The 24,810-nt window shown below is 45.8% G+C and overlaps 1 protein-coding gene across 1 annotated transcript in view; it reads right to left on the bottom strand.

The window, feature by feature from the left end:
• Nucleotides 1–10,349: 10,349 nt before the first annotated feature.
• The window catches only part of ABCC5 (ATP binding cassette subfamily C member 5), a 209,198-nt gene continuing 194,737 nt past the window's right edge, over nt 10,350–24,810 (bottom strand). Inside the window, exons 24-30 of the mRNA XM_075340366.1 lie at nt 24,445–24,534; nt 23,151–23,340; nt 22,895–23,054; nt 22,266–22,344; nt 21,801–21,914; nt 13,128–13,292; nt 10,350–10,895 (exon numbers count right to left, since the gene is read on the bottom strand). Coding sequence (XP_075196481.1) covers nt 10,794–10,895; nt 13,128–13,292; nt 21,801–21,914; nt 22,266–22,344; nt 22,895–23,054; nt 23,151–23,340; nt 24,445–24,534 — 900 coding nt within the window. The 3' untranslated portion in view covers nt 10,350–10,793. The remainder of the gene's footprint in view (nt 10,896–13,127; nt 13,293–21,800; nt 21,915–22,265; nt 22,345–22,894; nt 23,055–23,150; nt 23,341–24,444; nt 24,535–24,810) is intronic.

The following is a 24,810-nucleotide window of genomic DNA, read 5'->3' as shown; positions in this document are numbered from 1 at the left end:
CAAAAGTAAACAACCCGGCCGAACAGAGAAAATATATACAAATATATATATATATATACTCCGGCACCCTAGGGGGACCAGCACCGGGTGACCGATGTGGCTTACCGACCGCTCAAAGCGGAGTGTGTGTCCACCAGATTCCCTGCCTTAGGTCTCCCAGAGCTGCAGAGCTCGTTCCTGAAATCCTCCACCGGCAGAATGTGTGTAAAAATGGCTGCCGGAGCTCTCAGGGGAGGAGGGAGCCGTGGGCGGCGACTAGTAAAGTGCGGGAATCTGGGGCCCCACAGTGATCAGTGAGGGGGGGAGGAAACCTAAAGTATGCTCCAGCCCTCACTGCCGACGTCAGGTCGACCGTCCCGCCCTTACCCCTGACTGGCAGGCCCGGGGGCGGGAGTTATGGTACTAGGCCACAATGAAGCCGGGGACTAAATTTAATACCGCGGCCGACAAACAGGCTCGGTCGGCGCGGAAGTCCCGGTCTTCACAAACCAGCAGCTGCTGCAGCGTCTGTGAAACAAGCGCTCCATGCACAGTCCCCATGGGGACACAGAGTACCTTTAGATGCAGGGCCCTGTCCCTGAGGATACATAGACTCCTGTCCGGCAGATTCCCACAGGGGCTGCGGAGGGAGCCCGGTCCCAGTGAATGGATGACCGGTCAGGATCCCACTTCTCCCAGAGCCTCTAAGGGATGGTGAAGGAAAACGGCATGTGGCTCCAGCCTCTGTACCCGCAATGGGTACCTCAACCTTAACAGCACCGCCGACGTAGTGGGGTGAGAAGGGAGCATGCCGGGGGCCCTGTGGGGGCCCTCTTTTCTTCCATCCGATAAAATCAGCAGCTGCTGCTGACTAAAATGGGAATGCGACTTCCGGTTCCTGTCCTGGCTGAGGTGGAAGCTTAGAGGAGAATCTCCTGCCACCCCTCACAGAAACCGACTAAAAACAGACCCCCCCCGGACGAGCCACCAAACAGAGAGCAGCACAGGAGGTTACCTAAAGCAGACAGCTATGGAAAGGTACCTCCTGAGAAGCTCTGGGAGCAGTGAGGCAGCCTGGAGAAGCTTTGATATGGACAGGGGAGAAGATAAGATAATGGCGCCGAGCCTGATGGGGGAGGAGCCTGAACGCATGGTGAGAGACACAGAAAAGCAAACACAGAGCTGGAAGGGGAGAGATAAGGGAGATATGAGCGAGGAGACAGGAGATAAGGAAGATATGAGCGAGGAGTCACAGGAGGACACAGCAGGAGAGAGGTGGATGCAGGGGACTGATGATGGTGGATCGCAATGGGAGGATGAAGGGGATATGGAGGCAGAGGGGAGAGAGGATGCAGACAAAGCAGGGCAGCTCAGAGACACAGCAGTGTTGGAGGATGAAACTGACAAACAGCACAGGGAGATTAATCCCACTCAGACTCACAGGAAGTCAAATGCAAGAATTCATAGTACCCCTTCCAAAGGAAACAAAAAACAGCCTACTACACCAACATCACAAGCCTGCAAGCTATTGGGGGATGGAGGTGGTGGCCCAGTCCAGACAAAGAGAACTAAGAAAACAGAACCACCTGCAGGCCAAGACAAGTACACACAAAAGCTTAATGTGGACTATAAAAAACTGGCTGAAGAAGTGACATCACACTTGTCAAAAGAGGTTAAAGTGGCTATTGAGGCAGCCATACAAACCTCATTAGCTAATATGCAAAAACAGATAAATGCCCATGCCTCTAGACTGGCAGAATCAGAGCAGAGAATATCTGACTCCGAGGAGACAATACTGGCTATGCAAGCACAAATAGCAGCTCTAGCAAAATCTAATGAATACTTGAAGGATAAAGCAGACGATTTGGAAAACAGATCGAGACGAAACAACCTACGTATAGTCGGGTTGCCAGAGTCTGTGTCGATTGGACAGTTGGATAATATATGCGAGTTGGAGCTACCGCAGGCCCTGGGCATAAAGGCGAAATTCAGAGTTGAAAGAGCCCACAGAGTGGGTCCACTGAGACACCAGGAGGCGAATAAGGGAGAGGGCCAAAACTCAAACAAGAATACCCCGATAAGAGCCAGGCAGGTGATTGTCAAGTACCTTGATTATAAGCATAAGGAGGAAATATTGAGGGCTTTTAGAGAACGAAAGCATCCACTACAATATCAAGGCAACAGACTGCTAATTTTTGGGGATTATTCAGCGGAAGTATCCAGAAGGAGAAAAGAATTTACCAAAATTTGCTCATTTCTGTACAACAAAAAAGTAAAGTGCCAGCTATTATACCCTGCTACACTGAAAGTTAGAAACCCCAATGGCTCGTTTGTATACTACAAGGACTACAAAGAAGCAGAAAACATTCTCATGGCAGAGCTCAACAAGACTAGGTCAGAAAGGCAAGAAAAAGGAGCTAGTGGAGAAGGGAATAATAGAAGAGGATCCCCCACAAGCTCAGGAAGAGATGTGGGACGTCTTGGGGGACAAAAGCAAGTCGAGACCAGGGAGGAAAGGAGGCCAAGCCCGGGTCGACAGCATAATTCTCGCCTGGAACACAGGAACCAACCCTTGGAGAGAAACCATGATACCTGAACTGGAACTCGCTCATTGTTTTTCCTTTTTTTGCCTGTTTTTTTTTTTTTCTCTTCCCAAACAGGGAGAGGCGTTGAGGAGGATGCATTACGGAGAGAGGGTTGGGGAGGTGAGAGGAGGAGGGGGAAGGGAGAAAAGAGAGGAAAACATCCCAAAGTCTGGGTCCTCTTCCCCCCCCCTCTCTTTTTTTTTTTTTTTGTTCTTCTTCTTTCTTTCTCCATCTTCTCTCCCCTTGGTCTTTTTTTTCTTTTTCTCCTTTGTCCAGGAACATCATCCAAATTCAAATGAAGTGGGCCTGTTCTGGGCGGACTGATGGCTACCTGGAGTCAGAGATAAGTAGGACTGGAGAATCTTGCTGAGGTTTTGACATACTGTGCTAATTTTTGCATAATTTTCAAAGGCTTATTCAAGTTAGTCCGGGGATAGAACATATATTTTTTGGGGGGTGATTAGGGAGCTACATATTTTGGCTAGGAATAGGGGAGCTCACCAACGTGGCGGGAAGCGCCGTGGATTTCTCGGAAGGGAAAATATGTTTTACAGTTACATGCTTTTTGTTGTATTTGTTATATTTGCAAGGTGGGGAAAGGGAGTGTCGATTTTGTGGTACCAACTGTGATTCTAGTGTCGAACATCTCGTCTTCCTTGATGCAGGGGCCCATAGGGGAGGGAGTAGTAAAAGCAGAATACACAGGTAAACATGATACAGATAACTACGTGGAATGTTAAAGGGCTGAGATCACCTAACAAACGAGCAATGATATTGAGACATCTGAAAAGACTAAAGACAGACATTGCCTTATTACAGGAAACCCACTTGGGGGGGGAGGACTTTTTCCGCATGAAGAAACATTGGGTGGGCACCGTTTACGGGGCAGCGGCACAAGGTAGAAAAGCGGGCACTATGATTCTAATAAATAAACAATTCAGTCATGAGGTAGTGGCACATGAGGCAGACGACCATGGAAGGTGGCAGCACTTAACAATCGTTAGTCCAGCGGGTAAACTCAGTATTTATAATGTCTATGGCCCAAATTCACAACAAATCACATTTCATGATGACATAAAGGCCATCATATTAGCAGATGGGGAGGCTAACATTATAGTGGGAGGCGATTTTAACACCGTCCCAGACTCAGCTGAAGATAGGAGGAGGGGCGAGGAGGGGACAGCTAATGTGGGCAGGAGTTTAGACAATAGGGATGTAACATTAGAAGACGTAGGACTGAAAGACATCTGGAGACTAACTCACCCACATGACAGAGAGTATACACACTTCTCTCACCCTCATGATAGCTGGTCACGTATTGATCAGTTCTGGATCTCGCAAGACTTACTGAGTGGTACGCAAGATTGTGTGATAGAGAATATGGTGATCTCTGATCATAGTCCGGTGAGATTGGGCATTAGAGAGAAATTCAGGAGAGGTACAGATATCATATGGAGATTCCCATCGTTCCTTCTCAGGCAAGATAATTTCCATAAGGTGCTACAGGAGTGGTGGGGAGAATTCGCAGAGGACAATAAGGAACATAGAGAGTCCCCAGTGATATTTTGGGAAACGGCAAAAGCGGTCCTAAGGGGCCGTCTGGTGGGGTACACAGCCATGATCAAACGGAAAACCAATGAGAATTATAATTTCCATAGTGAAGCAGTACGGGTAGCATATACAAATTATGTGACAAATAGATCTCCCATGACAAAAGGCAGATGGCTGGAGGCAAAAGAGGGATTTGACGAATGGGCCAAAAAAAAGGAACAACTATTCTGGTCGCACAAGGAGGTTGACTTACATAGGTTTGGCAACAAGGCGGGAAGGATATTGGCCAATCTGGCAAGGGGCAGCAGAAAGATGACAGTGATCTCTAAACTGAAAACAAAGGGGGGAGAGGTGACTACGGATCCTAAGGACATTAATAAACTGTTGGGAGATTACTATAGAAAACTATATGGGTCAGGGAATAACGACATGACTGATGAGGCAGAGTGGCTAAGACAAGCCCAAATGCCTAGCTTGACGGAGGAAGATTTGAGTGCCTTAAACGCAGATATCACAGTAGAGGAGGTGACGAGAACAATTGGGGAGCTTAACACCAACAAGGCACCGGGACCTGACGGTTTCAATAGTGAATTCTATAAGGCTCTGAAGGATCTGATCTCGCCGGATCTAACCTCAGTCTTTAATGCTTTCCTGGGAGGGGCGGAAATAACCAAAAATTCCAACATAGCATATATTAAATTACTCCCCAAGGGAACCAAGGACCTGGATGATCCCTCTAGTTATAGACCTATATCGCTCATAAATCAGGATTTAAAAATTATGTCCAAGATCATGGCTAATAGACTGGCCGAGATCTTACCTAGGATCATTACGAATCACCAGGTGGGGTTTATTAAGGGGAGAAATGCCGATACCAATATCCGAAAGACAATTCTAGTGGTAGACGCGGTTAGACTGGGTCTCACTGAGGGAGGGGCTAGACCTGCCCTAGTTACACTTGACGCAGAAAAAGCGTTTGATAATGTAAATTGGGGGTGGTTAGACAGGGTAATGGAGGCCATAGGGATTGTAGGCAAGATGAGACTTTACATTAGAAACCTTTATGCCAACTCGGGAGCTAGGGTACACACTCCGGGCTTTCTATCAGACGTGTTCCCTTTGATGAAGGGAACAAGACAGGGCTGCCCATTATCTCCTCTTTTATTCAACCTGGCAATCGAGCCGTTGTCAAGAATACTACAGGGACAAAATAGCTTTAAAGGAATCAAGATAAGGGGTTCAGAAGTAAAGACAGCGCTTTTTGCTGATGACATCATACTTTATATGGGGGACCCCGGTGCGGATTTGCCACAGACTCTTGCCTTGATTGAAAAATTTGGCTCATTCTCCGGTTTCAAACTGAACAAAAAAAAATGCGAGATCATGTTCCTAAAGGGGCATCATGGGACAATGGGGGGACAAATAAGGGATGGCTGTCTATGTGGAATTCCTATAGCACAATCTTCAATTAAATACCTGGGAGTGCATATAGGAAGATCGGTGGAAACAATCTATAACTTGAATTATGGACCGCTAATCAGGAAAATTATAGTTCAATTAAAGGGATGGAAAGGTCTGCCACTTCCATTACTGGCAAGATGCCACCTGATAAAAATGATGAGCTTTCCTAGGCTGCTGTATCCCTTCCAGACAATCCCGCTATTGCTAAAACTAAAGGATGTGAATAAGCTCAACTCCGCGTATACAGAATTTCTGTGGAGGGGAAGGAAACCCAGAATAAAGCTGCATACGCTGATGAAGTCAGCAGAGGAGGGAGGTCTAAACTTTCCAGATGTCCAAGGGTATAATCTTGTATGTATCATGAGGCATGTAATTGATTGGGTGAGAGGAACGAGTAGGCACTCAGATCATGCGATGGAAACTAAATATGCGTCACCGTGGGATCTGACGTCCATTCTGCACTCCCCACTATCCAGGGTTGAAGGGCACATAAGGAACTCAATTATATTCCGAGACACCATGCTAACATGGAAGTCGGTAAGGAAAAAACTGGGGCTCTCATGGAAAGTGTCCAAGTACTTGAACCCCTGGGCATTCCCAAATTTTCCCCTGGGACGAGAAAACAAGCTATTTACTAGATGGAAAGAGAGGGGAGTCAGGAGAATGATAGATGTTATGAATGTGGAGGACAGGAGGTGGATGACAGGTCGGGAAGTGTTGGATAAGTACAACCTTAATAGCTCACATGTCATCCAGTATGAACAATTGAAACATGGAATAATAGGAGACCTGGGTGTGGTTGGAAGAGAGCTGAACAGAAGTTCGATTGATGAGTTACTGGAATGTGATGTAACAAGTATAAATGTCTCTAAAATATATCGATCGCTAAGGGGGGTGCTTATCTCACGGGAGGATAGTCGGACTTTAAAAGCGTGGGGGAAACAATTGGGAAGGGAAGAAGTGGTGGATGATATACTGAGAGGATGGGTACAAGTGCGGAAACATATTACCAATGAGAGATGGAGAGACACTCAATTCAGAATTCTACATAGGGCCATTATAGGTTTCAACATACCAGGTAGGGATAGGTGGTGTCCTAAGTGTCAAAAAGAAAAAACAGATATGCTGCATGGGCTATGGGAATGTGAGACAATCGCTAGGTTCTGGAACCAAGTCAGACTATTTGCCCAGTCAACATGGGGAATTTTCAGCAAACTAGACTTAATGGTGTGGATTTTCCACTCCTTTGAGGGAGGAGTAGGAGGAGGACCGAGCACGCAGGAAAAGAGGAAATACGCAATAACGCATGACATAGCCATGATAGCTAAGCGTTGCATCTTAAAACACTGGATTCAAAGGGAGGGCCCATCCATAAAGGAGGTTGTGGGCGAATTACACAACCTTCTGAAGTGGGAAAAACTAGAAGCGGAGAGGGATAAAGATGGGTTGACAGCCAAGTTTTTTGTGAGATGGAGACATTTTATTGAAAGCCAATTCACACAGGGAGAAATAATTAACCTGATGGCACCTTTTGTTCACTCGGAGTGGTATATCCTGAGCGATATCCAGGACAGCCTGGGTAAACTGAGAATCACCTAGGAGGGGGCTCTGGCGGGAGGGGGAGACGAGACGGTTGGGAATACCAAGACACGCTAGCAAAATTGAAATCATTCAGGGACGACACAGAGATTTAACGAATTGTATTGCATATGTTATATTATATTTCATTACCTCTGTTTTGGTTTAATGTTACTGTATACTATCTTAAATCGAACAGCAACATGGAACTCCAAATTGGGGTATCACCCACCTCTATGTCACATTTTGTCAGACGAATGTTCTTTTTTTGCAATGATACTTGTCATGTTTTTACAAATTTGAAAAATCAATAAAAAACGTTTTGGAAAAAAAAAAAAAATGGGAATGCATGAGTGGATGTGTGCCTCCTTCCACACAAAGCATAAAACTGAGGAGCCCGTGATGCAAGGGAGGGTGTATAGGCAGAGGGGAGGGGGTTACACTTTTCAGTGTACTACTTTGTGTGGCCTCCGGAGGCAGAAGCTATACACCCAATTGTCTGGGTCTCCCAATGGAGCGACAAAGAAATAAAAGTAATAGTGCCGGAGTTATTTTTCTATTATGAGAATCCTGAAGTGTTATGCACATGTTGTTTATTTGTGACTTGCAGATTTGGTGCAGAAAATAATTTGCAGCATGTCAATTATTTCAGCGTTCTTTAAAAAAAAAAATAAAAAAAAAATGCATGGGTGGTAACTAAAGGAGAGCTAGATAGATTAAATGGATAAATAGTAAACATAGACCCGGCATTTCTGATTAGGGGGATTGCCCACGAAACATAGGTACAGGTGTGGTCCCTGATTGTCAGTGAAGTACCTCTGCCTCCCTTGTTTAATCTACTGCAAGCTTTGTGCGAATATGGATTGCCTGACTGCAGCATGGAAGCTTGTTGGGGCTCGTATTGCTTTGTAGTCTGGATGTCTTCCTTCAGTGGTGAATATGATGTAACAAAATTTCAAGTTACTGGATGTATATTTATGAAATACAAATTGATAAAAAGGATAAAGAAAATTAAGTGATATGCCATGTTCTGTATAAACAAATTTAGAGACTATTTTCAATTTAATTACAAAAATGATTGTCTCTTGGAATCCTTCTTGAGGTATCAATGAATGCTAATCACTTACATCAACATTTTCTAAGTAAAATTCCAGACAAGCATCCAAATATTCAATAGGTGCCCAAATAACTTCGATAACTTGTTTTCCCAACAGCTAGCGCTCTCATGTATAGCTGCATGAATGGTTGCATTATCAGTATTGTGCATCTGTGCTGCCTCTGTCTTGTATCATGGAGGCTTGCTACATCCTGCAGTCCATTAGTATTGTGAAGTGGTATTGGTTTGTATAGTTGCTTTTTCCTGTGATGACCGATTTTTCTCTCCTCCAACTTCATTATCTGTTAAGGGTGACTTAGATGGTTGACCAGTTTAGCACATTATTAATGTCTTTTGGGGCCTTTAAAGCCTGTGCTACAAGACAACCCTTTGTAGTGAAAATGAAGAAATAGAAAGATACAATGGGCAGACAGGTTTATTATAGAACACCTTGTTTTTGTACAGTATAAGGCTTTGAGACTCTTATTTGCGTTAGATGTAAGTTTCACCAGGCAGACATAATATATATATGCTTAAGCTTTCCCCTAAGTTCACAAGATTTTGAGAGGAACTAGTCAATATGACGATCTCCATTTCCCATCTCTTACTTTGTCACTTTATACACTCTCAGTAAGTGGATAACTTACCCGACACCAAAACCACTTAAGGTGGATGTGGCTGATCTACTCTACTGCTAGAAAACCCATAACCCAAAATTGCCTCCAACAGAACCCACCTACATAACAGTACTTTATTGGTAAACATATGATGCGTTTAACCCTTGAACAAAGTATTTATAGAAATAAGTGCTGGCTTAAACATTTTTGGATGTTTATAGACTTCTAGGCTTGATAATCCTTGACTGATGCTTCCTAATCTAAGATGAAATTGTTCACCCTTGAGATGGTGCAAGAGAGGTCTTATTCTGGTTCCATATGCAACTGTTTCAGTGTTTGGAATTACCGTATTTTTCGTTTTGTAACACTCACTTTTTTTCCCCCCAAAACTGGGGGGAAAATGGGGGTGCGTCTTATAAAACAGATATGACTTACCGGGTCACCGGTGGTGGAGCGGGGTCACAGGAGACAGGGTCACAACACGTACTCGGGGGTTTTCGCGGCGGGTGGCATTGATCTGCGGGCGGGCTGCGAGGGTGTCATAGGACGTGGTGTCTTGGTGCCAGCTGCATTGAGCTGACTGCCGGCTCCATTGAATCGCCCACGGTTGACGTGATGCACTTCAAGAAAATGGCCGCGGAAGCGGCGCGTGCACATATTAACGCGATGAACTTCAAGAAAATGGCCACGGAGTTCTAACTGCACACGCGCCGCCTCCACGGCCATTTTCTTGAAGTCCATCGTCAACCGCGGGCAATTCAATGGAGCCGGTAGTCAGCTCAATCTACCTGACCACCGAGACACTCCGTCCTGACACCTCCGCCGCCCGCAGATCAATGGTGCCCGCCACAACACCCCCAAGCGCATACTATGACCCTGCCTTCTATGACCCTGCTCCACTACTATCGCCCTGGTAATCCATATCCGGGGGATTCAATGGCGCCCGCCACTACACCACGAACCCTCAGTATCGCTGACCCTGCAGAGCTGCAACATCCCCTTCCTCTGAGCCCACAGCATCGACCTGCCTCCTGGGACCTTTCTGAGCCGCTCCACCACCACTGTTCCCCCCTGGTGAGCATTAGATTTAAGACGCACTTGGATTATAAGACAGAGCCTCATTTTAACATTAAAAAATATTTTTTCCTATTTTCCTCCTCTAAATTTGGGGTTTGTTTTATAATCTGGTGCGTCTTATAAAACGAAAAATATGGTGTATATGAAAACATAGTGTACCCACATATCATAGCCCAAAATAGAAATTGGAACCTTTTTAAGTTTTTGATATTCTGGACTAATCCAACTAAATACTCCTGACCCTGAAAGAACATAGTAACATAGTAATGGTCCTCAACACTATTGAAAAATGGCCCTCTTCAGGGCCATGTCCCTTTACCAATTGGTTAAATATACAAAATGTTTCATATAAAAATTGTGAAAACACATTTACAATCAAATGTTTGCAGAAAATCCACAGCCATATTTCATAGTTAACCCAGTGCTCATTTTAATATAAAATAAACCAGCTTACATCTTCACAGTAAATATAGGCTATATACAGACGCATGTAGAAAGCTTCATTCTAAGCTGGCTACATACAGAACTATGGTTGCCTGAACCATTTTAATTATTTTCAGTGCATTTCATAACGAAAACGCATATATTTTTACCTTTAGTAGTAGGAATAAATACAATAGAACATGAATATTCTTTCAAACAGTTAAAAAAAATATCTAAATCAGTCCTGAATTGGTTTGTGCTAAAAAAAAAAATAAATTCTAAAACAAGAGAAGGAAAAATAAAGAGGCAAAATATACCATATTTTCAGTCAAGAGAAAAAAAAGTAGGGATTGAGCCTGCCACAGGCAGGGAATGGGAAGCAGCGCACAGCCCCACAATGTGGGGTTTAGCTGAGGTGCTCATTATTTAGCCCTTCACGGTAATCTTGTTCTCTGCTGCAGCAAACATAGAATAGAACCGAGTATTCTCATTGGAAAGCAAGGCAGACGGTGTGTCAAATTCCATAACCTGTAACCAATAAGAACACATTAGATAAATAAAAAATTAAAAGGAACACCCAGATCATTAATACTTACAATTTTTAACGGGTTATTTGCAAGTACTTTAATAAGTAAAAATACAAAATTCTTGTAAAAACAAGCAACTTTACAATTTACTTTTCATTTAAAAAAGAATCCAGTCCCTTAGCCAAGAAGAGCACCACTTACAAGCTTTTTACTATAGAGCTTGCAAGCGCTGGTCTGAAGTTGGCCAGATGGCTGACCAGAGTGCTGCTACGATTCTGAAAAGGTGAAAGTGCCTCGTAGGCAAGTGCAATTTTGGGCCAGCAACCAGCCCAATCTGTCCAACAATCAGGAGCAGTTTCACAGTAAGCTGTGAGATCGGGGAGCAGTGTGCTTCAAAAAACACATGATAAAACCAGTACTTACACCATATGCTTCTGACACTGATTTAATTTAGAAATTAAATGCATAGTAGCATCTGAAATCCTTTAAAAGCAAGCTAAGCTTCTGATGATGTATGATAATTCACTATTAATGGATTTTATGATTCCTCTGCAGCTTGGATCAAAACCAACTTTATTTCTATATAGTCTTTGGCTGAATTCAGACATCCGTATATCACAGTCAGAATATGGACTTTGATTTCTATACCAGACTCACTTCAAAGGTTGTGTGATTTGTGAAACCGGCCTTACAGAACTAATTACCGTATTTTTCGCTTTATAAGACGCACCTGATTATAAGACGCACCCCCAAATTTGGTGAAGGAAAAGAGAATTTTTTTTTTTTAATGTTAAATGGGGTCCATCTTATAATGCCAGTGTCCCTCTAACAAATCATATAGGGTATATGTCCCTCATAGCCCCCCATCCTAAAATTAGCCCCCTTAATCTGGATATGGCCCCCTTATATTGAATATAGCCCCCTTGTGATGGCACACGTTCCCCTGTGCTGCCTATGGTCCCCTATGGATTGCACACGTTCCCGTGTTAGATAACGCCCCCATGCTGCTGCCCATGGCCCCTATAGATCGCACAAGTCCCCCTGTGTTAGATATCGCCCCCATAGTGCTGCCCATGGCCCCTATAGATCGCACAAGTCCCCCTGTGTTAGATATCGCCCCCATAGTGCTGCCCATGGCTCCTATATAGATTGCACAAGTCCCCCTGTGTTATATATCGCCCCCATAGTGCTGCCCATGGTCCCTATAGATCGCACAAGTCCCCCTGTGTTAGATATCGCCCCCATAGTGCTGCCCATGGCCCCTATAGATCGCACAAGTCCCCCTGTGTCAGATATGGCCCCTAGGCTGCTGCCCAAAGTAAAATAAAACCCTCTTTCCTTATCTCCTTCAGCGCTGAGCTCCCTCCTGTCTGGCTCCGTGCTTCTGTTCTTCCACTTCCTGGTTCTCAGTGCGGTCATGTGATCGGCACAGCAGCCTGAGATCTCTGCCTGCCTGATCACAGTGGAAGCAGGGACACGGGGAGAAACGCTGCAGGGGTAAGTAAAGCTTTTTTATTTTAGAATGAGCAGCAGCCTGGGGGCCAAATCTAACACAGGGGTGGGCATGTGCGATCACACTGGGACGCAGGCTCATATAATATGCACCGCTGCCCCAGCCCCTCACTGCGTGCGATTTCAGCACCATTGGAGATGGACAGCGGCTGTGCATATTATATGAGCGGGTGCAGGAGATCAAAGGCTGCAGCCCGCAGCGTTCCCCTGTGCTCCAGAGCTGCTGCCCCCACCTCCCCTGGACGCTGCAGTGTACATATATATATATACACCCCCCCCCCGTATATTCGGCTTATAAGACGCACCCCCTACTTTCCCCCAAAATTTGGGGGAACAAAAGTGCGTCTTATAAAGCGAAAAATACGGTACTTGCATTTGGGATTTATGTGCTCTTTAGCAGACTGTGTGAAAGGGGTATCAAAATACCAATCAGCCCAACCAAGGCAAGGTACCCATTATGAATTTCCAAAATTAAATAAAATAGCAGAAGAAAACGTAGTGTTGTGCAGGAACTAGTTACACAAAACGGTATGGTGTTCTTAAAACAAGATTACTCACAAGGTCATTTAACAAAGTTAATAATTGATGAATACGTCATTATATAAAGTTAAAACAGGAGATTTTTTCCCCTACATTGTTCTAAGTAAACAGAAATGTACAAAACAAGCAACAGTAGAAAGCTGATCAATAAAAACCCCATTGTTAAGTTCCTCTCACTAACCTGTCCTTGTGCTAGCACCATAATACGGTCACACCCAAGTACAGTGTTAAGACGGTGAGCAATGGTCAACATTGTGCAGTCTGAAAACGCCTCCCTGATAGTTTCCTGGATTAAAAGGTCCGTCTCTGCATCCATGGCTGCTGTGGCTTCATCAAGAATGAGAATCTAGAACGAGGCATAAATCAAACAAACAAAGTTAATGTAAATTTAAAGATGCGAAAAACACTATTAGTTGATTTTCAAAGAGTAGTTAAAGGGAACCTGGTCAGGTGCAATATGTACCCAGAACCACAAAAAATATATTGCTTTAACCCCCTAAAGGAATTTATGTAGGGGTGTGGTGAGCACCTTGAACCCATTGGTGCTTCACAGAATTTTATAACATTGGGCTGTGAAAACTAAATGTTACAGGTTTTTTTTTTTTTTCAACAAAAATGATGCTGAAGGCCCAAATTTTTAACTTTCACAAGGGTAACAGGAGACTAACGGAGTACAAAATTTGTTCTGCAATTTCTTTCGAGCATGGCAATACTCCATATGTGGTTGGAAACTACTTTCAGGCACAGTGCAAAGGAAGGAGCGCCATATCGGAGTGCAGATTGAGTTGGAATGGTTAGCAGGTGCCACATCACATTGGCAAAGCCCGTGAGGTGGCAGGACAGCAGAACTCTCTATAAGTGACCCTATTTTGCAAACTACTAGCAGTTCAATGTGCATATTGACACCACGTTTCACAAAATGTTATACCACTTGGCGGTAAAGAAATAAAAAATTTATATTTACCATTAAAATGTGGTTTTAGCCCCAGATTTAACATTTTCACAAGGGGAAATAGGTAAATAACGGATTTTTGTGTACTCACCGTAAAATCGTTTTCTCTTAGCCATCATTGGGGGACACAGGACCATGGGTGTTATGCTGCCTATCCATAGGAGGACACTAAGTAGATGCAAAAGCATAGCTCCTCCTGTGCAGTATACACCCCCTGGCCGGGCCAGGCAAGCTCAGTTTTAGTACACAAGCAGTAGGAGAAAAAGCCAGTAAAAACTTATCTCAACATAGGAACATGAGAAAAAAAAAGAGTCATATAACCAAATAAGGTACTGAGAGAACCAAGGCCCAACAGGGCAACAGGGTGGGTGCTGTGTCCCCCAATGATGGCTAAAAGAAAACGATTTTACGGTAAGTACACAAAAATCCGTTTTTCTCTGACGCCTCATTGGGGGACACAGGACCATGGGACGTCCTGTCCATGGGTGGGAAAAAAAAAAACAAGACAACGCAACCCAAGGACAAGGAACCAGTCCCAGACAGCCTGGAGCCCCTACTTAGAGAGGTGCTCTACTGCCGTTTGCAGAATTTTCCTACCCAGATTTGCCTCAGTTGAAACCTGGGTATGGACTCTGTAATGCTTTGAAAACGTATGTAGGCTAGACCAAGTCGCAGCCTTACACACCTGTTCCACTGAAGCCTGATGCCGAGTGGCCCACGAAGCGCCAACTGCTCGCGTGGAATGAGCCCGCATCCCACTAGGAATGGGCTTGAGTTGCAAGCGGTAGACTTCCTGGATCGCAGAGCGAATCCAGCGAGCCAGAGTCGCCTTTGAATCTGCCTGCCCCTTCTTAGGCCCGTCAGGAATGACGAACAAAGAGTCCGTTTTCCTAAAGGGGGCTGTCCTGGATATGTAATATCTGAGAGCTCTGACTAGGTCTAACGAATGCAGAGACCTTTCCACCCTATGAACCGGGTGTGGACAAAAGGAAGGTAGAACAATGTCCTCATTCAAATGAAACGGGGTAAGAACCTTTGGAAGGAAATCCGGAATGGGGCGCAGAACCACCTTGTCCTGGTGAAAGATCAGAAAAGGCTCGCGGCAAGAGAGTGCTGCTAGCTCCGAAACCCGTCTGATGGAAGTAATTGCCACCAGGAATGTTACCTTCCAGGACAGAAGAGCAAGGGAGGATTCCTTGAGGGGTTCAAAGGGAGACCTCTGGAGACCGTCCAGAACGAGGTTGGGGTCCCATGGTTCCAGCGGCCGTTTGTACGGGGGAACTAGATGGGAAATGCCCTGGAGGAAGGTCTTGACTTGCGGTTTTTGAGCCAGGCGGCATTGGTAGAAGATTGAGAGCGCTGAGACCTGCCCTTTAAGGGAACTGAGAGCCAACCTGCAGAAAATCGAGAATTCTGGGGATGGCCAGAGGCAGAGGCTGGAGGCTAGTTTCCCTGCACCATGAAAGGAAGATTTTCCACGTACGGTGGTAAATGCGGGATGAAGCAGGCTTTCGGGCGCTGATCATGGTGGAAATAACCGCGGGGGAGAATCCGGCTCTTGTTAATACCCAGGTCTCAATGGCCATGCCGTCAGCTTCATGGCTCTGGAGTTCTGATGGGAAATGGGCCCTTGGGTCAGCAAGACTGGGATGTCTAGAAGGCGCCACGGTGCGTCTGTGAGCATTTGTACTAATTCGGCGTACCAGGCGCGCCTGGGCCAGTCCGGTGCTATCAGTATCACCGGGACTCCCTCTGCCTTGATCTTCCTGATTACCCGTGGCAGCAGGAGTAGTGGTGGAAATATGTAAGGCAGGCGGAAGTGGTGCCAGGAGCAGACTAGAGCATCCGCGCCGATGGACTGCGGGTCGCGTGACCTGGCTATGAATGCGGGTACCTTTGAGTTCAACCTTGAGGCCATTAGGTCCACGTCTGGTGTGCCCCAGCGAGTGCAGATTTGTAGAAACACATCTGGGTGGAGAGACCACTCTCCGGCGGCCAGGCCTTGGCGACTTAGAAAGTCTGCTGCCCAGTTCTCTACCCCCGGTATGTGTACCGCTGATATCACTGATCCCGACGATTCGGCCCAGCTGAGGATCTTGTGGGCCTCGAGATAAGCCGCTTTGCTGCGGGTGCCCCCTGCCGATTGATATAGTCTACAGCTGTCGAATTGTCCGATTGGACTCGAATCTGATGACCTGCTAGCAGAGGGCAGAACGCCCTTAGCGCGAGGAAGATCGCGCAGAATTCCAGGATGTTGATGGGTAGGGAAGACTCCTGGGGCGTCCAACGTTCCTTGAGCGGTGTGGTGCCGGTACACTGCTCCCCAGCCTAGGAGGCTGGCGTCCGTGGTCAGGTCCAGCCAGTTCACTGGGAGAAAGGAAGGATCTCCCCTTCGATAGGGATGATGACCGAAGCCACCAGCGGAGTGCGTACCTGACTGAAGGCGTCAGGTGAAGATGTCTTTCCAGGTAGAAGGGACTCTTGTCCCAGGCCGCTAGAAGGGCTAGCTGCAGTGGGCGGAGGTGCAGTTGAGCAAAGGGTACTGCTTCCATAGCTGCCACCATCCTGCCGAGCACTTTCATGCTGAATCGAATGGAGCGAGACGGAGGACGTAGAAGGCAGCGTAACGCTCGTTGAAGAGCGATCGCCTTGTCCTGAGGGAGAAGGATCAAGCCCTGACGGGTGTCCAGGGACATGCCCAGGAAGGTGATGGATCGTGATGGGATCGGGGATGATTTGTCCAGATTAGCGACCCTTAGCCACCCTAAGCGGGATAGGGTGTCCACAGTGATCTGTACGCTGGTTGAGTAGTCGCGGAAGGAGGGGGCCTTGATGAGGAAGTCGTCCAAGTAAGGGAGAACGACGACTCCCCTGGCGTGAAGGACGCTCATGGCGGCCGCCATGACTTTGGTGAAGACCCTTGGTGCGGTGGCAAGGCCGAAGGGTAGAGCTACGAATTAAAAGTGGGAGTCCTGAACTAAGAAGCGGAGGGACTTTTGGTGATCTGGGGCGATGGGTATGTGCAGGTACGCGTCCTTGATGTCTATGGAGGCGAGGAATTCCCTTTCGACCATGGATGCAATAATGGACCTTAGGGACTCCATTCTGAATCTCCATATGTGCACGTTTGTTTAGGTGTTTGAGGTCCAGGATGGGTCGAACTGACCCATCCTTTTTGGGGACCACAAAGAGATTGGAATAAAACCCCCCGAACTTCTCGTCGTCTGGGACAGGTATTATCATTCCTGCTGTTTGGAGCGAGTGGATTGCTGAGAAAAAAAGCTTTGCGTCGTTTGAGTCTTTGGGAGGTTTGAGACAAAGAACCGACTCGGGGGTCGGGTCCGAAATTCTATGTGGTAACCGGAAGACACAAGGTCTCGCACCCATTTGTCGTCTGAGGCGGCAGCCCAGATGTGATGAAAGAGCCGCAGTCGACCTCCTACAATGAGTGTGTCTGCTGGGGCGCCGAAGGAATCATGAGGGGGGAAAACATCGTGGCCGAGTCTCCCTAGTCCTGGACTGTTTCGGTCTAGGCTGCCATGATGAAGTGGGTTTCGGGCAGAGCTGATAAGGTCGGTCCCTGCGTAGTCCGCGGCTGGTGGCGGGGACAGCACGAGATGTCGACCAACCAAATGAGTTCCGAAAGGAGCGGAACGAGGACTGTGGACGTCTGGTGAAGGACGTCCTGGACTTCAGCTGGGGAAGGGAGGTACTCTTTCCTCCCGTGGCGTCAGAAATGAGCTTGTCCAGACGTTCACCAAACAATCGGTCTGGAAAAAAGGGAAGGCCCGTGAGAGACTTCTTGGAGGCAGAGTCCGCTCGCCATTGTCGGAGCCAGAGAGCTCTATGGATGGATATGGTATTTGAGCCGGCAAACACTGCGCAGGTAGCAGCGTCCATGGAGGCCTGCATGAGGTAGTCCGCTAAAGCGGCAATTTGAGCTGTTACCTCTGTGAAGGTATGAGTGAACTGGGATTCCTCAAGCGAAGTGTTAAGGGATTCTGCCCAGACCGAGATCGCCTTTGCGACCCACACAGCGGCAAAGGAGGGCGAGAGGGAGGAACCCGCAGCCTCAAAAGCAGAGCGGGCGACAGCGAAAACCTTTTGGGGTTTCCTTGCCCTCCTAAAGGAGACCGCATGGTCAGTGGTAGTGTATGGGGGATCCTCCACATGCAGAATTTGGTTGATTGCTGCTATAAGGGAGTCTATTGCAGTTTGATCATCTGGGGAGGCTGAAACCAAGGAATCCTCTTGGTATAAACAGCATTCTCCCTCCTCCAGCTCTTCGGAAGCCGTGGAGCGTGTGGGAGAGCCTGCCCTGTGTGCTCCCGAGGGAGAGCCCGCTGGAGACACCCGGCCGTGTGCTCTTCTCCTGATCCCTGCAACCGGTGACGGATTACCCGAGAAGGATCCTCCATAGGGGTATCCTCAGACTGCGTTCCGTCCAGGGACCCAGAAGGGTGTGGAGGACGACATTGCATAGCCAGCACCAGGTTCTGTAACAGTTTTTCCATGGATTGGGACCGAAACTCTGCCCATTCCAGTGGGCTGGGAGCTCTAGGCTCTGGGCTGACGGTGGCAGCGGTGGTGGCGAGGGGGGTCTTGGGGGGGCTATAGGGGCACAGGACTCACAGGGAGAAGAAGTGTGTTTACGTGGTAGCTCAGCATGGCAGGCTGAATAATAGACTATGTGGGCCTTAGCACTCTTAGTGCCCTTAGAATTCTGCATGTTCCTAATAGGAGTATGCCAGGAGGGGGAGCAATGCTCAGCAGAGCTACAAGTGAAGCAGGCACCTCACCAGAATCAGCCGATGGCCCTGTCCTCAGGAAGGATTAAGCTCTATGGAGATCTTCGCACGCTTTCCGGGGGGTGGGGGCCGGGCTTATCGCGCCCGCGGGGGGGGGGGGGGGGGGGCTTAGCGCTAAAAGAGCGCGAAGATGAAGTCAGTGTGCCTCCCCCCTGCTTATGGGTAGTAAAAAACGGCGGGAAGGGAGCTTCTGATAGTTTTCCTCCCTGTCCCTCCAATAAGCACACAGCTTGTCACTGGTGGTTATCAGCTGGCTTTTCTGCTAAAGCAAATAAACAGAGCAAATAAACAGCATGTGTCCCTGAGCCCTGGGCCCTCCCCTTGCCACTGGGAAATTATCTGCAGGACTTTCTGCAAACAGGAGTGACTTCCCCCCTCCTCCAGCCAGCAAGCTAGAGAAAAGTTAACACTGTGTGTGCAGGATCCTTGGGGCTCTCCTCCTTGCACTCAGAAAGGGACTTTCTCATAATAAATACTGTAAATGTCCTGGGAGCCTTCCCTGCAGCGTCTTTTCTCCCTTTGTCTGGGAAACCAGTCAGGGGGGATCTCACCTTAAAACACTGCTTTCGTCCAGGCAATGAAAATAGCAGAGTCAGCTTGCTGTGTCCGCTCACACCGGTGCCATATTCAACTCAGAGCCTGCTAAGAGGGGCTGAGGAATTGGTGCCATATTCAACTCAGAGCCTGCAAAGAGGGGCAGAGGAATTGGGCTATAGGGGCACAGGCCTCTACCCTGGGCTTTGGAAAATCGGTGTCTGTGGAACCCGTCGTCCAGCCCAGGATCCAGCGACGCAGGAGGGGGAACGTGGAGGCTACACTCGACGTTCCCGCCCGTTGATGGTAGTGGGAGATAGGTCCCAAAAGGAAACCGTCGCCCTCAAAAAATAACAAACCTTGAAAGGAAGTGCCTCCTACAGACATTAAGCTAAAACTGAGCTTGCCTGGCCCGGCCAGGGGGTGTATACTGCAGAGGAGGAGCTATGCTTTTGCATCTACTTAGGGTCCTCCTATGGATAGGCAGCATAACACCCATGGTCCTGTGTCCTCTAATGAGGCGTCAGAGAAAATGACCAAATAATTGTTACACAACTTCTTGTGAACACAACAATACCCAATATGTAACTGTATGGTACCGTTTCGCCACACGCCAAGACTCGGGCGGGAAGGAGTGTTATTTGACTTTTGAAGCATAGTTTCCTTGAATAGTTTGTGGATGCCATATATAATGCCCCTACGTGCCAGAAGAGCACCTCCTTCAAATGACCCCCAATTTGGAAATTACACCCTTTTTGGAATTCATCTATGCGTGTAGTGTTGATTTTGACTCCATGGGTGTGTTCCAGAAACAAGCAGCAATTGATGTTGCAGAGTGAAAATGGAAAACTGCCATTATAGTGCCCGTATATTCTGCTGAGCTTGTGTTTCTGGAAAACTGCACCCCGTAAATTAAGTGGGCTCTCCTTGCTACAGAAATGCCAAACATGTAGATGCTAAATTCAGTTCAGAAACACTGGGGCTCAGAAGGGAGGGGGGCATTTGGATTTGAGAGTGCAGATTTTGGTGGATTACATTTATGGGTGAGGAGCCATAGCATTTTTCCACAGCCTTTGTGCTACCAGTAATATGGAAACCCCTTATATTTCTGTTAACAGATGACGAACCTGAGTGGGGACCTTTTTTTTGTGGAATGAGTAGAAGTTTTATTGGTGGCATTTTGGGGTACAGAACATCTTGGATCAGTTCACATTTATCCTGTGCTCTACGATGAGCACTTTCATTGGGGTTTCCAGGGATTTTTATGCTGTTCACCTTGTGGTAAAAGTGTTAGGACAGCTTTATTCTTTGGGTCAGTGCATTTACAGCGACACTGCATTTACTGAACTTTTTTATGTATTGCCACATTTACCAACACAAAACAATTTTATAGAAAAAGAATTGTTTTTGCATCGCTGTATCTTACTTTTCCACTGATGGAGCTGTATGGAAACTTGTTTTTTTGTGGGACAAGATGATGTTTTCAGCATCGCGTTTTATTTCACTTTTATTTAGGAGTTATAATGTAAAAGCATCATTTATTGTTACTATTTTTTTTACGATGTTTACTGTGTGGCTTAATTAGTGTGACAGTCTTGTACATTGCGTCGTTCTAGACACAGCAATGTCAAATATGTGTGGTGTAATATTTTTTGGGTTGGGTTTTTTTGTTTTTAAATATTTTTTGCAATATTTTTCTTAACTCTTCTTACTTAGTCTCTTTCTGAGACTATAAGTTTTATTCTTCTGATCACTGGAGTCATGCATTGCAATAGACCTGTATTGCAATACATGAGACCTGTCAGATTACACAGACAAAACACCTGTTAGACCCTGCCTACAGCTGACTCTAACACCATGTGCAGTTTTTGATGCGTTTTTGGTGCAGGTTATCGTGCATTTTGTTGCCCAAATCTGCATGTCTATCCTTATCCCAGCAAAGTCTATAAGAAATCAAAAATGCTGTTCGCACGTTGCTTCTTTTCCCCTTGCAGTTTTTGGTGCAGAAAGAAGCAGCATGTCAATTGTTGGGCCGTTTTTCCTGCATTTTTTAGCCCTTCTATGCCATTGAATTAACTAAAATCTGGACCAAAATCAGATCCCTGTGATTTCTTTTGCAGGGGTGCCAATGGGGGAGCCCCCTCCCTCCCATAACCTTCTAAATGCCACAACTGTGGCATCTACAGGGTTTATCAGCCAGGGGCAGTGCTATCCTGAGCTCCTGCGGTGATCGTGCAGGAAGTGCTGATATTCCAGTACTTTCCGCCAATCACAGTGATCAGAGAACAGGGACTGCTGTAACTGATCACATTTCGCTTGATGTGCCAGTCAGCTGTCGGTGACTGCTGCCGCCACAGGGCTGTCATTGTGTGTTTCCACACAGTGACGTTTCAATTATATGACGTCTATAGTAGATATAGTGCTATAGAATCATTGGTCATTAAGGGGTTAAAGGCATTGCTCAAATACAGACTTACAGTACTACAATTTGCATAGAAATACCTTCATTTACATTAGCTCTGTAGAGATATCATTCTGATATATCAAGTAACTGGCTTACCTTACATCTACGTAATAAAGCTCGCGCTATGCACATTAACTGACGTTCTCCCACTGAGAAATTCTCTCCATTCTCCAAAACTTCAGTTTCAAGCTTGAGAGGTAGTTGGGCAACCTAGCAGGAAGAAACCAATATGTTTTAGAAATGTAAAAGCCTGACTGCTTCAAACATTTAGCTTTAATGCATCTTAATTCAATTACTTAACGGGAAAGTGACTTGTGCTGCTCGATCCACAGGCACCATGAATCAGACCATGGCTCTACAATTTCAGACAGGTGTGCTTTTTTTCTTGTATGTTGTAACCACTCAGAATAATTATACTTTGAAAGCTGGCCAGGGACTGTGTGCCTTGGCCGACTAGTCCGGCGCTGCCCCCAGGCAGACTCTCTCATGCACATACATAACCGAGACCTCTCAATCTAATGATAAGTTTCCTTTAAAATGGAAGTGTACATATTAACTTACACATTCCTTCATGTGTGTTCTTTCCAGGGCATCCCAAATCTGCTCCTCTGAGTATTGGTTAAAAGGATCCAAGTTGGAGCTAGAGATTTAAAGCAATGAATATTAGCGTTTCATTACGGAAATAGGAGATCCAGTTTGCAGATAAATATTCTGTAGAGAGAAAGTAATTATTACATCCCCTTACCTATGTCTTTTTCACTAGTATATGCTAGATAGGTCTTTACAGGCGTTGTCCAGCCTCGGGGCACAAGTCAGTGCGCTATCAGGATTCGAGAGCCCCAGGAGCCGTGGTCATGTGATGGCAAGTACAGGATTTGCATACTTCCGGCTTAGGTGTATTTGGCCACATTCTGAATAGGCTTGTATTGAGTGAGGCCGTGCATATCTAGTTGGCACGTGACTGCATGTATACACATCGCATAGTTGTGCTCACATGCCTGCCTGCGCCAGTACTGCAGAATCCTGAAAATGCACGCACTTTGTGCTGTGAGGATTCAGAAATCTGCATATTCAGCAGACTCGGTTTGGCTAACCACTGACTGCTAGTTCCCCTCAATGCTAAACAAAGAAATCAATGACAAAGTTTATGGGGAAAGGGATGGGACCTGGATTCTTTTAAATGTGCTTACCGGACAGTGCCACTGAACAAGACAGGCTCCTGGGGTATAATAGATAGCTTGCTGCGAAGATCTGCTAAGCCAATGTCACTAATATTTACATCATCTATTTTTATACAACCATTAGAAAGCTCCACAAGTCGAAAAAGTGCCATGCCGAGGGAGCTCTTTCCTATAAGGAAGAATAAGGTATAATCGTCAAAATGCAAAAAAGCCATCTTGTAATAACCTACAGAATGCCATTGTTCAAAGGACAGATTTCTCTCACCTGACCCAGTCCTTCCCACAATTCCAACCTTCTCTTTTGGCTTGATAGTAAAAGACACTTTCTTCAGTACCAAGGGTAGGTTTTCTCTATATCTCATACCCGCAGTTTCAAAAATGATCTCTCCTTCTTGGGGCCAATCTGCAGGGGGAGCCTTGTTCTTAATTCTAGCAGGAGCTTCAAGGGCCAACGTCTAAACAGAAAACAGGTATCGTATGGGAATAATGAGCATCTGAAAACTCTCATTCATACAAGATGCTGATCAACCTGACCCATACACAGATCCCAGCACAACGTCCACAACAAAAAAAAAAAAACAAAACAAAAACACATAGGCACCAATTCCTCAACACTTGCATATCGTGCCACATGTTCTAATGAAGGGTTTGCAGGAGTAAGTAGTAAAAATTTATTAAAGGGGTTATCCAGGACTTTTATTATTTTGTAAAGTGATGCAAAAATCACTGATATTAGTAACCTATCCTTAAAATAGGTCTTCAACGTCAGATCAGTGGGGGCCTGATACACAGCACCCACTATCACCAGAGCACATAAACCGATGACAAAACGGAGGAATTGCAGGCCACTAAGTTTATGTCAAGACCAATATTCATTATTACAATATTATAATTAATACAAACAACTGCGAATGAGAGAAAGGTGGACTAACCAGATCTTGGGAAGTGGCTCACAACACAGTGTGCATAATGTACATAAACCCCACAAACTAAGTCAATTATAGTGATTTATTACCCAGTAGCTATAGCTATTAATAATATATTAAATATTGAATATAAAAAGACAAGACTATTTTATTATCAGTGTGTTTCCCAACAGTTATTACTGTTGGTAATATATTTCAAGTTAAATAGAAAAAATGCTGGCAAGCAAAAAAAATACTAAGTATTAATTTCAAATAATCAGTGCTGCACATCGATAAGCAGGGAGATCGTCATAAATAATGACGTATGGTGAAAATACCTTTGGACATCCTCAGATAGCAATTACCTCACACGGACAGACCTTGATGACCAAGGTACTTTCATTATATTTAACCCTTTATGACGATCTTCCTGCTCATCAATGTATTGCTCTGGTTGTATAAATTGCATATCTTGTCAATAAATAAGTCACCTTATTTATGAGAAACCGATACAATGTATGAGGCAATAATGGTTCTATCACCACCAAAGCGAACAGCAGATCGGTGGGCATGTCAGACCCCCACTGATCCGATTTTGAGGCTATGTCATCAAATACTAAGTAGTAGACAACCCCTTTAAACAATGATGCTTACCTTGATGTAATGACTGATGCGTTCTACTGATGTGAAACGAGCTTCTGTTTCTGATGCAAGTCTGACTGTAAACTGGAATAGTCCTGTCAACTGGAATTTAAACCATAAAAACAAAGCTTAAAACTGATCCACTACTAGCAACTCCACAAAATGTTTACACACGCACAATAAATTCAAATGAAAGTTATACTACGACTCTGTAATTCCAAAATATGAAGATTTTAGGGTCTCAATCTCTTTCTTGAAGCCTTTATTGGGGGACATAGGATACAATGGGATGTATGCTGCTGCCACTGGGAGGCTGACACTAAGCAAGAAAAAAGTTAGCACCTTTTCAGTAGGATACACTCACCATCCGGAGCAAAG

Source organism: Anomaloglossus baeobatrachus, chromosome 3, assembly GCF_048569485.1.
Source record: "Anomaloglossus baeobatrachus isolate aAnoBae1 chromosome 3, aAnoBae1.hap1, whole genome shotgun sequence".
Lineage (NCBI taxonomy): Eukaryota > Metazoa > Chordata > Amphibia > Anura > Aromobatidae > Anomaloglossus > Anomaloglossus baeobatrachus.
Note: the sequence above shows the minus strand (reverse complement) of the source record. Positions and strands in the feature narration are given on the sequence as shown.